Source organism: Sus scrofa, chromosome 8 (assembly GCF_000003025.6).
Source record: "Sus scrofa isolate TJ Tabasco breed Duroc chromosome 8, Sscrofa11.1, whole genome shotgun sequence".
In the NCBI taxonomy this organism is placed as follows: Eukaryota; Metazoa; Chordata; class Mammalia; order Artiodactyla; family Suidae; genus Sus; species Sus scrofa.
In genome coordinates, this window is record NC_010450.4 from 42,170,722 (window position 1) to 42,188,122 (window position 17,401).

General features: G+C 38.9%; 2 protein-coding genes across 3 annotated transcripts in view; one reads left to right on the plus strand and one right to left on the minus strand.

Annotated features, from left to right (window-relative positions):
* Window positions 1-17,401, plus strand: part of LOC100526059 (zinc finger protein 11-like) — a 387,036-nt gene that overhangs the window by 40,850 nt on the left and 328,785 nt on the right. The gene's annotated exons all lie outside the window — the stretch shown is intronic.
* LOC100620089 (zinc finger protein 11-like) overlaps window positions 8,128-17,401 on the minus strand; it is a 28,601-nt gene continuing 19,327 nt past the window's right edge. For both annotated transcript variants that reach the window (XM_013989289.2, XM_021101275.1), the window contains exon 5: window positions 8,128-12,983. In XM_013989289.2, the coding sequence (XP_013844743.2) occupies window positions 10,090-12,983 (2,894 nt within the window). In that variant the 3' untranslated portion in view covers window positions 8,128-10,089. The remainder of the gene's footprint in view (window positions 12,984-17,401) is intronic.

Here is a 17,401-nt window from a genome sequence, read left to right on the forward strand (position 1 = left end):
CTCCAGAACAGCATCACTCCCCAAAACACAGACAGCAGTAGCAAGATGACATAGAAGGAAATCACTATAAGGGTATCATTATTTCTCAGCAAACATTTTGCATATCAGAAGGAAGCAGTGCAATATATTTAAAATGATGAATGGGGGGGAAATCCAACCACCATGCATATGCTACCCCAAGAGGTCTCATCCAGATTTGATGGGGAAATCAAATTCTTTACAGAGAAACCAAATTAAAAAAAAATTCAACAGACAAATCTAGCTTTAGAACTAATAGAACTCTAAGTGGAAATGCTAAAAGAAATCCTCTACATAGAAAAGGCCACAGGTAGAAACAGGATATTTATGAAGGAGACAATTAGGAAATGCTCTCTGTGGCAAGAAGGCAAACAGACAATAAAGTTAGGGAAACATCCACAGATGTGATATCAAAGCTGGTATTTATAATTTAAACACAATCATATCTGTATATAGACTACTATTTTGCAACTTCATGATAACCACAAAGCAAAATTCTATCATAGTTATATACCAAAAAAAAGGTAACAGAAAAAGGAATCCAAATATAAAGTGAAAGCTAGATATCAAATCGAAGGAGATGAGACCAAAAGGGGAAAGGAAGGGAAATCAGTACAAGATGGCAGAGGAGTGAGAGGTGGATATTACCTTCTTCCAAAAATATATAATAAAAAATCCATGTGTAGACCAATTCTCCCAGTACATCTACTGAACACTGAAAGAAGAAATCAGCCTTCCTTAAGGACAAGAAAATCTCCACATATCTGGAGTAAGAGGAATAGAAATGAAATGAAGAAGGAGAAGCAGCGATCCCAATTAGAAGAACAGGAGACCTCCCCTGAAGGAGCAAACAATGAAACTGTCTAATAGACACTGACTTCAAAAGGAGGTAATGAACGTACCAAAGCAATTAAGACAGGCTATCAACAGAAATGTGGATTATTGTAAAAAGGACCTAGAAACTGTAAGGAGGAGCCAAGAAAAATTAGAAAACTTAGTTGCCACGATAAAAGCAGAGTTAAAGGCAATGAAAGCCAGAATGAATAACGTGAAGGAACAAATAAGCAACTTGGAAGACAGAATAATGGAATCACCCAACCATGACAGCAGACAGAAAGCCAAATGAACAGGGGGAAAAAAAAAGAGGAGGAAGAAAAGAAAACAATACAGGTGATCTTGCGGATTATATATAATGTGTCAAACCATACAAAGCAAGGATGGCAGAAGTTGAGGAGAGTGAAAAGGGTGTTGCAAATGTACTTGAAGGCTAAAAACTTGCCAAACATAAGAAAGGAAACAGATGTTCAGGCACATGAGAGGCACAGAGTGTCCCTAAGAAGACGAACCCAAACAGAACTACATCAAGACATATTCCTTTTTAAAATAGCAAAAGTGAAAGATAAACAAAGGCTTCTAAAGGCAGCAAGAGAAAAGCAAAGAATTAGGTAGAAGGGAACCCCCATAAGGCTTTTAGCTTATTTCTCTACAGAAAAGCTGCAGGCCAGAGGGAGTGGCAAAATATAGTCAAGGTTCTTAAAGAAAAAAAGGATAGTCTGGAGGAGGATGGAGGATGAGTAGGACATGTGGCTCACCTATTCCCAGAAATACAACAAGAATATATCTACATATGGAACTCTTCACACAGAACAGTTGCCAAACACTTGACAAAAGATCTCAGGATTATGATAGGGCAAGAAAACCTTCATGAAACCATAAGGGACAAAAGAAAGAAGAAAAAGAGAGAGGGGAGAGAAGGGAGACAGGACAGTCACCCCTAGGAGGGAGTTGGAAAGAGGAAAAGCTCCTGCACCCTGGGAAGCTCCAGCACCAGCAAGGAGGTTGGCCTGGACCAAGGAGGAACTTTAGAGTACTGGAGGAGAACACAGCAATTGGTGTGAAGCAGATAAACAATCCACAAACCATCAGTGCTACAGTGGCAACTGTACAGCGGTGCAAGTGTTATGAACTAAAATTCTGGCCTTAGAGGTTAGACACAAAGAGAGCTGGGGTTGGCCATGCAGAAACAGCCTGAAGGAACTTAAGTATAGGGGGACCACTTTGGAGGGTGTAAGCTGAGGCAACCCCATGAGGATTAGACTAGGTGCCATCATTTGGGGTGCTGGAGAGGAGTGGCTGCCTAGCAACACATGGGGAACAGCCTCATCCCTAGGGTTACAGAGAACTCAAGAGCAGGAAGAGTACCAACCAGGTGGCAGAGGGGGGATGACACAAGCTCTGCTGCTCCTGCCAGTGGCTCCCACTCTGGTGGACCAAATTCCATGCCCAAAGAGCCCCAAGAGGGCCATCAGTGCATGATCCCTGCAGGAGCTGCAAGGTGCCCAACTGGGAAAAGCACAAGCTCCACGGTTCTGCTCAGTGGTCCTGTGGGGGCCTGCACTAGTGGCACCCATTCCATGCCATGCCAGGGGAGTCTCAAAGGGGCCACGAGAGCACCTTTTCCTGTGGTAGCTGTAGGCTCCCTGGCTGGAGAAAAGCACAAGCATCAAGGCTCCTAACAGTGACCCTGCAGGGCCCATGCCAGTGGCACTCCTTCCATGCCAAGGAGGCTATGGGAGGCCCATTGGTACACTTTCTGATCTATAGAGACCCTTCCTGCCTGCAGCCAGGTCAGGGGAGAGATTGCCAGAAGTGCATGTTCTGCAGTTCAACATTAGGGAGCAATTACAGCATTCTATATCACCATATACAGAAATAAAAGGTATTAAACACATACATTTAAGGCAAGATGCTATAAAACGCCTAGAGGAAAACATAGGTGGACTTCTCTTTGAATAAATCAAAACATCTTGGTTTTTTGTTGTTTTTTTTCTTAACAATATTTATTCTTTTTTTATTACTCAAATGAATTTATGACATCTGTAGTTATATAATGATCATAACAATCCAATTTTATAAGACTGCCATCCCATAACACAAGAACATCCCTTCACTCCCCAAACTGTCTCCTTTGGAGACAATAGGTTTTTTCAATGTCTGTGAGTCAGCATCTGTTCTGCAAAGAAGTTCAGTTTGTCCTTTTTTCAAGTTCCACATGTCAGTGAAAGCATTTGATGTTGGTTCTCATTGTATGGCTGATTTTGCTTAGCATGATAATTTCTAGGTCCATCCATGTTGCTACACATGCTGGTATTTCATTCATTTAATGGCTGGGTCATATTCCATTGTGCATATGTACCACATCTTCTCAATCCACTCCTCTGTCGATGGACATTTAGGTTGTTTCCATGTCTTGGCTATTGGAAATAGTACTGCAATGAACATCGGAGTACATGTGTTTTTCCGAGTCATGGCTTTCTCTGGATAGATGCCCAAGAGTGGGATTGCTGGATCAAATGATAGTTCTATGTTTAGTTTTCTGAGGAATCTCCATACTGCTTCCCACAGTGGTCACACAAATTTACAATCCCCCCTACTGTGTACTAGGGTTCCATTTGTTCCACATCCTCTCCAGCACATTGTTTGTGGCCTTTTTGATGATGGCCATTCTGGCTGGTGTAAGCTGGTACCTCATCATGGTTTTGATTTGCATTTCTCTTGTAATGAGTGATGTTGAACATCTTTTCATGTTTTTTGGCCATCTGTATGTCTTCTTTGGAGAACTGTCTGTTTAGAACTTCTGCCCATTTTGCATGAGGTTGTTTGTTTTTTTGGTATGCAGCTGAAGAAGGTGTTTATAAATTTTGGAGATGAATCCCTTGTCAGTTGAATCACTTGCAAAGATTTTCTCACATTCTGTGGGTTGTCTTTTCATTTTGTTTAGGGTTTCCTTTGCTATGCAGAAACTTTGAAGTTTGATTAGGTCTCATTTGTTAATTTTTGTTTTTATTGTCAATATTCTAAGAGGTGGATCTGAGAAGATGTTGCTGTTGTTTACCTCATGAGTGTTTCGCCTATGTTTTCCTCTAGGAGTTTTATAGTGTCTGGTCTTATATCTAGGTCTTTAATCCATTCGGAGTTTATTTTTGTGTACAGTGTTATGGAGTGTTCTAATTTCATTCTTTTACATGTGGCTGTCCAGTTTTCCCAGCACCCGTTTTTGAACAAGCTGTTCTTTCTCCAATGGATATTCTTGCCTCCTTTGTCATAGATTCATTTGGTATTTGTGCGTGGGTTGAATTCTGAGCTTTCTATCCTGCTCCACTGATCTATATTTCTGTCCTTGTGCCAGTACCATATGGTTTTGATGACTGTTGCTTTTTAGCATAGTTTGAAGTCCGGGAGCCTGATACCTCCTTCTCTATTTTTCTTTTTGAGGATGGCTTTTGCTATTCTGGGTCTTTTGTGCTTCCAAACAAATTTTAAGATATTTTGTTCGAGTTCTGTGAAAAGTGTCTTTTGTATTTTGATAGGGATTGCATTGAATCTGTCACAACATCTTGTTTGATTCACCTCTTAGAATAATGACAATAAAAACAAAAATAAACCAATGAGAAACTAATTAAACTCAAAAGCTTTTGCACACCAAAGGAAAAAACTGAAAAAAAGAAAATACAACACACAGAGCAGGAGAAAACCTTTGCAAAAGATTCTGATGACAAATGTTTTATCTCCAAAATATATAAGCAATTCATAACACTCAACAACAACAACAACAACAAACAACCCAATCAAAAAATGGACAAAGACCTATATGACATTTTTCTAAATAGGACATACACATCACCAGCAGGCACAGGAAAAAGTGTTCAGCATCACTAATTACTAGAGAAATGAAAATCAAAACCACAATATTTTGATACTTCATAGTAGTTAGAATGGCCATTAACACGTCAACAAAAAACAAAGGATGTGAAGAAAAGGGAGTCCTCTTACACTGTTGGTGGGAATGTAAATTGGTACAACCAGTATGGGAAATGTATGGAGGTTCCTCAGAAAACTAAGTATAGAACTACCCAATGTTCCAACACTCCCACTCCTGGGCATATATGCAGAGAAAACATTCATTTAAAAAGATACACACACCTTTATATTCATCACAGCACTAGTCACAAAAGCCAAGACATGGAAAAAACCCAAACGTCCAATGACATATGAATGAATTAAGAAAATGTGGTACACACACACACACAATGGAATACTACTGAGCAATAAATACACAATATAATACCATTTGAAGCACCATGGATGGAACCACAGATTCATACTAAGTGAAGTAAATCAGAAAGAGAAAGACAAACACAACATGATATAACTTACATGTGCAATCTAAAATATGGCACACATGATCCTATCTACAAAACAGAAAAACATCATAGGCATGGAGAGCAGACTTGTATTTGCCAGGGGGAAGGAGGAAGAGAAGGGGATGAATGGAGAGCTTGGAGTTGGTAGATGCCAACTATTACGGTAGATGCCAACTATTACATTTCAAACAGTTGGGTAAGAGGATCCTACTGTACAGCACAGGAAACTGTGTAGAGTCACTTGGGTTAGAACATGATGGAAGACAGTATTACAAAAAAGAATGTGTGTGTGTGTGTATGTGTAGGACTTGGTCACATGGCTGTACAGCAGAAATTGAAAGAACATTGCATATCAATTATAATTGAAAAATTAAAACAATGATAACCCCCATATTCTATCAGATTCACACATCCTCATTTTGCTACATGCAACATGGTTTGATGCTTGGCAGTGTGGCAACCATGTGGGCATTATGAGAGAACAGAAATTTTCCCATCAAGACAGTTCCAGAGAAGTGAAAAAAGAGAAGGCACCTTATGTTTTCTCAGTCCTTTTATCAACTGTGAACATCAACCTATTCCCTGTGTACATAACACCAAATAGACATTCTTTTCTATAAATATGCATCAGCTACTTCGTGGTATAAGTGAACATAAAACATTAAGCATAGAAAAGGACACATTATCATATATCTTTACATCAATGCTAAATGGCAGCACAATCTTCAACCAAATTTCATCAGAGCAATGAGCACCGTTGAAGGCACTTTCCTGCTAATCCAGTCAAGATATGTAAAAAGACAAAACGGGCTGTGAAAAATTGGGGACCATCTAGACAAGAAACTGTTTGCAAATGAAAAGTTCACTGCCTCTGACAGGTGGATGAACTGCTCATCCATCTAGGGGATCCCCTGGTCCAGAACACAGAATTCATGACAAGACCATCACTCTGTCACGAGAAAATGAGAAAGGATCCTGCCACTGGTAGGTCAGCTTCCCTGGAAGGTTATTCATTTAAAGGAGATATAATTAATGTTGCAGTTACATAACATGGCAGTAGTTTTCTGTGAAACTTAGAGCACATGCCTTGCTGACCAGTCTAAACACTGCCCAGAAGGCAGCTTCTTCTCCCAAATTGACTCCACCATGTGACATTTTAAAGATGTCTTCACAATGTTGGTTTCAGGCACACTCCCCCTCCATCAAACTGCCACTGATCTAAGCCTGGGAAATGCAATAATCTAAAGCAACTTAGGGTTACCAATGAGAAAGGTGGAAGAGAGGGATGGATGTGGGCTTTGTGACTGACATAGGCACACTATTGTCCATGGAATGGAAGGTTCATAGGGACTTGCTGTGTAGCCCAGGGAAACTCCTCTCAATATTCTGTGATAACCTATCTGGAAAAGAGTCTGAAAAAGAGTGGACATATGTATATGTATAAATGAGTCCCTGTTGTACAAGAATTATCACCACATTGTATGTCTACTTATATAAAACATCAAGTTTTAAAAGAAGAAAAGGAAGAAAATAAGTGAAGCAAAGTTTTCCTACTCTTCCTCTCAAATCAAGAAGGCAGTAATACAAGGTATAATTCATTGAAAATCAACACAATACACTCACCAAGGGGTTACTCTCATCTTCCAAGTAACTTCTGTATACCATTACATTAATGAAAACCATTCTTCAAATGCCTAAGTATATCCTAAAAGAAATGGTTCATGAATTTTAACAAATAAAACAATCTAATCATTTCCACGACGAATAGGCAGGCAAAAAAGACAGGATCTGCATGGGGAGCATCTCCCCCCAGGTCTCAAGAGATAGGAAAATAATCTATTCAATTTAATGTAGACAAATAGATTTATATTACCAATATGTAGGGTTAGGTAGTTTGGAAGTACTTCATGCTGAGTTTTGAAATTACCAGTTGTGATCCAATATGTCTACATTCTTTCTAAAATGTGTACACACACCCTCTTCCTTTGTAGTCTTCTTAATTCTATCTCCATATATTTCCATATGGCATTCCCTGTATACAAAACCATGAAAATAAGATGGGTCAAATAGAAACATTGTCTCAGAATACCAAAGTCTGGATGTTCATTGTTCTCATGACTTTGCCTAATTAACATATTTATGATGAACACCCAGAAATGTGTGGTGAGTACAGGTTCAACAACAGAAAAGGAACTCAAAGTAGATGAGTTTAGGACTCAAATTTCCTAAAATATTCAATAGTTGGCCCATGCCTGAAGCCCAAAGCAAGATGCAGGGAGAGGTAGCGGCAGTAATTTGGTGCATACATTTATCAGGGACAATGATTGAAATGTGGGGGCTTCCTGGTACAAGTGCATATTGTTGAATGAAAACCCAAATGAGTAGGATTTTCATACTCTGAGGAGTCTTTTGGAAGGCACCCATGAAAAGAGGAACCAGAATTTGTCTGGAAGACTGTGGATCACAAGGGCTGCTAGGGAGACAGGGCAAGAACTTGCATTTGCTTCTGAGTTTGCAGCCTTTTTTCTAGTGCATATGCTCACAGGAATGGCTGGTGTGTCAGTTCACATTACCCACAGGCTGCCCAGGTACACCAAATGACTGCTGATGAAGCAATATCAGGACACAGTTTAGGGAAATGTTCCACAATTCTCCTGATAATCCTTATTATAACCATCATGACATGCCAGTCCTTAAAAAAAAAAAAAAATACAACTTATGAAACATAAAGAAAATTATTTTGAGTTTTGAGGCCAGTAGGAAAAGGAGTAATTACAGATGTCATCCTAGTTTTTAATCAAATAGGTTATTGTTACCATCTGTCACCTAAAACCTTAAATAATGTGGGATGGTTTCATCCCAGTGGTGTGATAACACTTCATTAATTACACATCAGTTTTCCATGTTAAAAAAAACCATTCCATTTTATTAAATAAAATATACTGATTTTACAAATAATGTACAGGAAACCTCACAATGCACTGTATGATCCTAGATCAAAATACAAAATAATAGAAATCAGAAGCATTCTTATTCTTCAAATACATTGCTCTAAGGATTTTGATTTCTAGGGTTTACACAACAGAGGCGAATTCTTTAGTGAACACGGAGGTACATTAGTTTTATAACTCGTAAGCAAAGAGGTAACTCTATTTTTCTTGCATAATTGTGACATCGTCTTTATTTCAAACATATCAACAGAGATTCATGAGTACTACTGCTTTGATGAAGATACATCAGATTTTGAATGAACTGACATCTTTTTAACATGAAAAAGCAGTTGGAACGGATATTTCCATTGTGGAGTGATCTTGTTACATAATTCCAAAACACTAAAAAATGGTGATTTAAAATCAATCGTACATACCATCTCTATTTAGGTTTTCCTGCACATTTATATGACAGGATCCTTAAACTTCCATGGAGTATTAGATAGAAATATTCCCCACCTAATGTGGAAGGGCTCCTCTTGTCTTTGAAGCCACAACCATGAGAAACAAAATTCACATACATACTAGGAATAAAACGCACAGCATTTAGTAATTTGAGAGTTGAATTACAAGAATTTTTTTTTTGTCTAATAAACCCAGATAATGTCCATAGAGATACACTGATGAGAATAACACCAGCCCAAACATTCCTCCCCTGAATCCTCTTGTCCATACTGATGTTTTTAGTGTTTCCTCTGTGGCTTATTTATTTATTTTTGTCTTTTTGCCATTTCTTGGGCCACTCCCATGGCATATGGAGACTCCAAGGCTAGGGGTCCAATCGGAGCTGTAGCCACTGGCCTACGCCAGAGCCACAGCAACACAGGATCCGAGCTGTGCCTGCAACCTACACCACAGCTCACAGCAACACTGGAACATTAACTCACTGAGCAAGGCCAGGGATTGAACCTGCAACCTCATGGTTCCAAATCAGATTCATTAACCACTGAGCCACGATGGGAACTCCATGTGGCTTATTTGTTTAAGTTCTGAGTTAGAGCAATTTCCAAAGAGCTATTGACTGAATTCATTCTGCTATGCATTCCCTATAGGGAGTTAGAGTTGATTTTCAACAAACACTCCCTTATAATTTTCACATCATTAATGTTTCTTTCCTGTAAGAACACTCTGGTGTTCTCTAAAGTGTGTATTTAGTAGAAACATCCTTTATCACATATTACACTGGCAAGATTTCCCTCCATTGCACATTTTCTGATGTTAAGACAGGTGAAAACTCTGATGAAGGGCTTTGTCACATTCTCCAAATCTGTGAAGTTTTTCCCCAGTATGTATTTCCTGATGTCTATAAAGTGCTGAAGCTCTTTATAGGATCTGTCCTATTTTTTATACTTGTCAAGCTTCCTTGTACTATGAACTCTCTGATGTTGATGAGATATGAGTGATAGGTAAAGGCTTGGCCAGGAGTTCCCGTCATGGCTCAGTGGTCAACAAAACTGACAAGGAAGCATGAGGTTACACATTTGATCCCTGACCTCGCTCAGTGGGTTAAGGATCCAGTGTTGCTGTGAGCTGCGTTGTAGGTTGCAGACTTGGCTAGGATCCTGCGTTGCTGTCCCTGTGGTGTAGGCTGGTGGATACAGCTCTGATTAGACCCCTAGCCTGGGAACCCCCATATGTCAGGTGTGGCCCTTAAAAAAAAAAAAAAAAAAGGCAAAAGGGTAAAGGCTTGGCCACATTAATTACATCTGTATGGTTTTTACCCAGTATGGATTCCCTGATGTTGAATCAAGCTTGCATGCCACTTAAAATTTTTGTCACAGTCTGTACATTTTGTAAGGCTTCTCTCCAGTGTGAGGTCACCAGTGCTGATAAAACCCTGACAGCTGACTAAAGGCTTTGTCACATTCTGTACATTTTTAAGATTTCTCTCCAGAATGAGATCTCTGATGCCGAGTAAGAGATGAATGCCAACGAAAGGCTTTGCCACATTCTGTACATTTGAAAGGCTTCGCTCCAGTATGAGATCTCAGATGCTGAGTAAGAGATGAATGCCAACGAAAGGCTTTGCCACATTCTGTACATATGTAAGGCTTCTCTCCAGTATGAATTCTCTGATGCCGTGTAAGTGATGAATGCTGATTAAAGCCTTTGCCACATTTTGTACATTTGTACGGCTTCTCTCCAGTATGAGAACGCAGATGCTGAGTGAGATGTGAATGACAGTGGAACGCTTTGCCACATTCTGAACATTTGTGAGATTTCCCTCCAGTATGAGATCTCAGATGTTGACTAAGAGATGAATGCCAATGAAAGGCTTTGCCACATTCTGTACATTTGTACAGCCTCTCTCCAGTATGAGATCTCAGATGTTGAGTAAGAGATGAATGCCAATGAAAGGCTTTGCCACATTCTGTACATGTGTATGGCTTCTCTCCAGTATGAGATCTCAGATGCTCAGTAAGTTGAGAACACCAATGAAAGGTTTTGCCACATTCTGTACATTTGTATGGCTTCTCTCCAGTATGAGATCTCAAATGCTCAGTAAGATGATATTGCCGATGAAAGGCTTTGCTACATTCTGTACATTTGTAAGGCTTCTCTTCAGCATGGGAACTCAGATGCCGAGTAAGAGATGAATACCAAGTAAAGGCTTTGCCACAGTCCTTACATTTGTGAGGCTTCTCGCCAGTATGAGAACTCAGATGCTGAGTAAGAGATGAATGCCAATTAAAGGCTTTGCCACATTCTGTACATTTGTGACGCTTCTCTCCAGTATGAGAGCTCTGATGATCAGTAAGATGAGAATGACAATGAAAGGCTTTACCACATTCTTTACATTTGTATGGCTTCTCTCCAGTATGAGATCTCAGATGCTCAGTAAGATTAGATTGCCGATGAAAGGCTTTGCCACATTCTGTACATTTGTAAGGCTTCTCTCCAGTATGAGATCTCAGATGCTCAGTAACATGAGAATGACAACGAAAGGCTTTGCCACATTCTGTACATTTGTGAGGCTTCTCTCCAGTATGAGATCTCAGATGCTCAGTAACATGAGATTGCCTATTAAAGGCCTTGCCACATTCTGTACATTTGTAAGGCTTCTCTCCAGTATGTGATCTCAGATGCTCAGTAAGATGAGAACGCCAATGAAAGGCTCTGCCACATTCTGTACATTTGTAAGGCTTCCCTCCAGTATGAGAAACTAGATGCTGAGTAAGATGAGAACGACAATGAAAGGCATTGCCACATTCTGTACATTTGTAAGGCTTCTCTCCAGTATGAGATCTCAGATGCTCAGTAAGAGATGAATGCCGATTAAAGCCTTTGCCACATTCTTTACATTTGTAAGGCTTTTCTCCAGTATGAGATCTCAGATGCTCAGTAAGAGATGAATGCCGATTAAAGCCTTTGCCACATTCTGTACATTTGTAAGCCTTCTCTCGATTATGAGAGCTCTTATGCTGAGCAAGTGATGAATGCCAACGAAAGGCTTTGCCACAGTCTGTACATTTGTAAGTCTTCTCTGCAGTATGAATTCTCTGATGCTCAGAAAGATATGAACGGCATCTAAAGGGTTTCCCACATTCTGTACATTTGTAAGGCTTCTCTCCAGTATGAATTCTCTGATGCTCAGAAAGACATGCACGCCGTCTAAAGGCTTTGCCACATTCTGTGCATTTGTGAGGCTTCTCTGCAGTATGAATTAGACGGTGTCTAGTAAAGGCTGAATATGATGTAGATTCCTCACATTTGTCAGGTTTCCCTCCAGTATGCTTTTTCCTTTCTCTTCCCAGATTTAATGACTGATTACAGACTTTTGCACATTCTTCACACCTGCATCCTTCCTTCCTGGTAGGATGATGCTGATGTTGAGTAAGTCTTGAAGCCTGGCTAAAAACTTGGCTGCACTCACGAAAATGGCAAGCTTTCTCTCCAATACAAATTCTCTGAAATGTTGTGAGATCTGAGCCTTGAGAAATGACATTCCTATGTTGATTTCTCATTGACTGCTTCTCTGAAAATTGAGTTCCCTGATGTTTCATGAGATTTGAGTCTGGGTCAAAGTTAGTCTGAGATTCAACACAGGCATCACTTCTTCTTCCAGTGTGTATACTCTTATAATTACTGAATAGACAGCTCTTGCTGAAGGCCTTGCTCACTTTAGTACACATGGCATGTTGATCGAAATTAACTGTATTATCACACACATTGATTGATGATGGTTGGAATAAGACCTCCCCATTAGTGTCAACATTAGGGTTGTCAGAACAATGAGGAAATATTTGTTGGTTGAAGATTGATGAACCCTTGCTATTAGATCTCCCGATTTGATCACTTTGGGGGGGTTGCCCTCCATTTTGAAACCTCTGGTGTTCATAAATGTTTGAATGAATGTTTCGTCCAAGCATACCTTCATGTTTTGCATCATCATTTGTACTAGGATGATCCTGATTTTCCAAATTTACTTTCAGAGAAGATCTATGTTTCAATAAATAACATGGATCTTTGCTTACAAAAATATATTTTTCTGCCAATGGTACTGACTTAAAGTGGAGTTTCTCACAGTTTGATTTAGATCCTTGATCTCTTTTAGCAGCAATGTTTTCCTTATGGATAAAAGCCCCGTGAGGAGCATGTGCATCATAACAACCTTCCCGCCTTTCACATGCCCCCTTACCTTCACTGCCTCTAATTAAATCAAAAGTGCCAACAGCAGAGCTTTCATATTTTCCCAGCAGCATTGTTGGTAAGAAAAGTTCCATGCCTGGGTTTGGTGGCATCAAACCCTGGGTGTCATGAGAAGACAGAGCTGAAAGATAACAAATAACAAATTATCCAAAATTACCGTTTTCCGTGAACACACTTAACAATTTCATGTACAGCAGACAATCGCTTAGCTAGATTAAAAAATAAAACAGAGAAGCATCAACTAAAATCAGAAGTGAAAGCAGACATCCTATAATTGACACCACAGAAATAAAGGCATATGTAGTAAGCTACTATGAATAAGTGTATACCAACAAATTGGACACTTCACAAAAGCATGAATTTCCAGGGAGATACAACCTATTTAGATTTCAGCATGAAGGAATAAATCATCACAACAAACCTAAAACTATTAAGTAGACTAAAATATTAATTGCAAAGAATCCCCAAAAGAGAACATGTCTGGATTTGATACCTCAACAGGATAATTCCAACTCAGGAAAAAAAGAAAAGGACAACTATGAATTCTCCACAAATATATCCAAAGTTTGAGCAGGAGTAAAATTATCCAAAGACTGTTTATGAGGCCAAAATTCAGCAATATGAAATGTAAGCAAAGACACTAGAAATGAAAATTTAACCAAAGGAAAAAAAACCCCATGAAATTAGAAGCCAATTTTTAATAAATACTGATTCAATAGTCCTGAACAAAATACTAGAAATGTGAACTCCAAGCCTCATTACAAGTATTACACAACAAAAATAATTCAGAATTATTTATGAAATCCAGGGGGTTTATTAGTAATTTAAGAAATTAAGTGCATATACACAGAGTTAGGATCACACTACAGATTTATATCTAATGAAAGAGACACATAGAAATATTAAGTACCCTTTCATGATTGCTGTACTGAAATCAGGGATTGACAGTAATATAGAAATGTAATAAAGACTAGGTAAGAAAAACACAGAGATATTATCATGATCAATAGTGGGAGACAAAGTTTCTCTATATATGAAAATTTTAAGAATGAACACACTCATAGTTTTGATTAAAATTAGTACTTGATTTTTTCAAACCAAGATGAGCAGGCAAAGAAATAACAAGCCATCTAAACCAGGAAATGTGGAGTAATGATCCCTATTCACATATGATAAGAATATTCACATTAAAAAAAATATGGAATTCACATCGTGGCTCAGTGGGTAACAAATCTGACTAGGAATCATGAGACTGTGGGTTTGATCCCTGGCCTCAATCAATGGGTTAGGGATCTGGCCTTGCTGTGAGCTGTGGTGTAGGTTGCAGATGCAGCTTGGATCCTGCATTGCTGTGGCTGTGGTGTAGGCTGGAAGCTACAGCTCTGATTAGACCCCTATCCTGGGAACCTCCAATATGCCACAGGAGCAGCCATAGAAAAGGCAAAAAAAAAAAAAAAAGAAAAAAAAAGTAAACAGATTATAAGAAAACAAGTTGGACTTCCCATCGTGGCGCAGGAGTTAATGAATCCAGCTAGGAACCATGAGGTTGCGGTTTCAATGCCTGGCCTTGCTCAGTGGGTTGAGGATCCGGTGATGCTGAAAGCTGTGGTGTAGGTCACAGATGAAGCTCGTACCCCGCGTTGCTGTGGTTCTGGTGTAGGCTGGCAGCTACAACTCCAATTCGACCCCTAGCCTGGGAATCTCCATATGCCATGGGAGCAGCCCAAGAAATGCCAAAAAAAAGAAAACTAGTAGAAAATGAAGAATAAAAGAAAAATCTGTATATACTACTAACAGGAAGTAATCAAAAAGCATTATTAAAATTATTTTCTCCTGTATTTGTATCCAAGAGTATAAAATAGTGTTTACTTAATAAATGTAGTGTAATATTTTTATGATGAAAATCATAAAATATTGCTGAAAAACACTACAGAAGACATTTTTAAAATGAACACCATATATTCCATTCTCCTGAATGGGAATACTTAACATCGTTAACTGTCAACACTACCCAAGTTGATCAACAGAGTCAAAGGGAACTCTTTCAAAATCAAAACAACAATTTTGATGAAAATACAAAAGCTCCTTCTAAAATGTATCTGCAACATCAAAAAACACTAAAAATCCTGAACATCTGGGTAAGGAAAGTGGAGCATTGGAGGCATGACACTTCCTGATTTTAACATCTACTGCAAAGGTACTGTGATCAGATTTATCAATAGAGTATGACATGCAGATGGAAAGAGAAGAATACAACAGCATGGAGAGCAGCCACAAGAGCTCTTATATTTATGGGGAAATAATCTTCCACAAAGGGACATATACCACACAATGGGAAATGCATTGTCTCAAAACAAATGGTGTTGGGAAAGATGGATGTTCACACGTGAAACAAGGTTGTGCCTAGCACAACCCATAACTGTAACTCAAATAGGACTGAAGCCGTATAGAGAGAGATCATTATAAATATCACAGAGGAAAACATAAAAGTTAATGGAATTTGACTGGGCAATAATTTCTTGGATATGAAAGTGAAAGCTCAGTCAACTAAAGCAGTAGATTCATCTTAAAGGGAAGTTCAGAGCAATAGAGGCCTTGCTCAAAAAACAGTGCAACTATGAAATAAGCAAGCTAATCTACCACCTCCATGAATTATTAAAACAAACAAAACCAAAAGTCAATGGAGCACATAATAAAGATCAGAGAGGAAATAACTAAAACAGAAGTACAAAATAGGAGTTCCCATGGTGGATCAGTGGGTTAAGAACCTGATAGAGTGTCCACGAGGATGTGGATTTCATGACTGGCCTTGGTCAAAGGGATAAGGTTCTGGCAATACCAGAAACCATTGTTTAGGAGGCATATGCAGTTTGGATCAGGTGTGGGTGTGGCTGTGGTACTGGCTGGCAGCTGCAGCAACAATTTGACCCCTATCCCAGGAACAGCCCCATGCTACAAGTGGAGCTGTAAATTTTTTATTAAATAAAATACAATCTAAAAAGATTAATAAAACCAGGTTACAATCTGTTGGTAAACAAAATAGACAAACTTTTGGCCATGCTCACCAAGACAGAATTCACACAAAATAAGAGTGAAAGGGAGAAACAGCAACTGATAATCATGTACATTTAATAACCATAAGAAAACACCATGAACAATTATACACCAATAAATTCAACAACTTACAAGAAATGGACAACTTTCTAGTGGCACAGAGACCACCAAAATGGAGTCAAAAAGAAATGGATAGTCTGAACAGACCATCACCTGATGTGAAAAACTATCTGGAAAAAACAAAACAATCAAAAACAAAACCCCCCTGACAAACAAAAGTCCAGAACCAGATGCCTTCACAGGAGAATTCTACCAAATATGTAGAGAAGAATTTGCATTACTTTTTCTCATACGCTGCCAAAAAACTGATGAGGAGGGAACACCTCCCAAGACAGTCGATAAACTCACCATCACCTTGATACTAAAACCAGACTAGGATACCACAGAAAAACAAAATTACAGTGCTCTAATTTTAATCTCTTCCATGTAGGTATCCAGTTGTCATAGCACCACTTATTGAATAGACAATCTTTATTCCACTTTCTGTTCTAGCCTCCTTTGTCATAGATTAGTTGACCATAGGTGTTTGGGTTTATTTCTAGGCTCTCTATCCCATTCCATTGATCTCTCTCTCTGGTTTGGTGCCAATACAATACAGCTTTGATAACTGTAGCCTTGTAGTATACTCAGAAGTCTGGGCACTTGATTCATCCATTTGTCTTTTTCTTTTTCAACAGTGCTTCTGGCAATTTGAGGTCATTTGCATTTTCACACATGTTTTTAAATATTTTGTTCTAATTCTCTGAAGAATGTTTCTGGTAATTTCATAAGGATTGCACTGAATCTGCAGATTGCCTTGGGTAGTATCATCATTTTGATCCTATTGATGCTTCCAATCCAAGAGTATGGTGTCATCTTCCCATCTGTTTGTGTCATCTCGGAGTTCTTTCATTAGTATCTTAGTTTTCAGAGTATAGGTCTTTTGTCTCTTTAGTTAAGCTTCTTCCTAGGTATTTTATGCTTTTTGGTGCAATGGTACATGGGATGGTTTCCCTACTTTCTCCTCACATTTCATTGTTAGTACATAAAAATGCAGTCAATTTCTATGACTGAAAACCCAATGAAGCACTAAGGAAAATCAACAGATTAAGTAAATGATAAGACAAATGATAATGAAGATAAAACAATCCAAAACCTATTGGGGCACGGCAAAAGCAGCACTTAAAGGGAAGTTTACAGCAATACATTATTATCTCAGGAATCAAGAAAAAGCACATAAACAACCTAAATTTACACCTAAAACAACTAAGAAGGGACAACAAAGGCCAAAACTGGCAGAAGGAATAAAATCATAAAAGATCAGAGCAGAGGTGTTCCCAGTGTGGTGAAGCAGAAACAAATCCAAGTAAGAACCATGAGGTTGCACGTTGGATCCCTGGCCTCGATCAGTGGGTTAAAGATCCGATGTTACCATGAGCGGTGGTG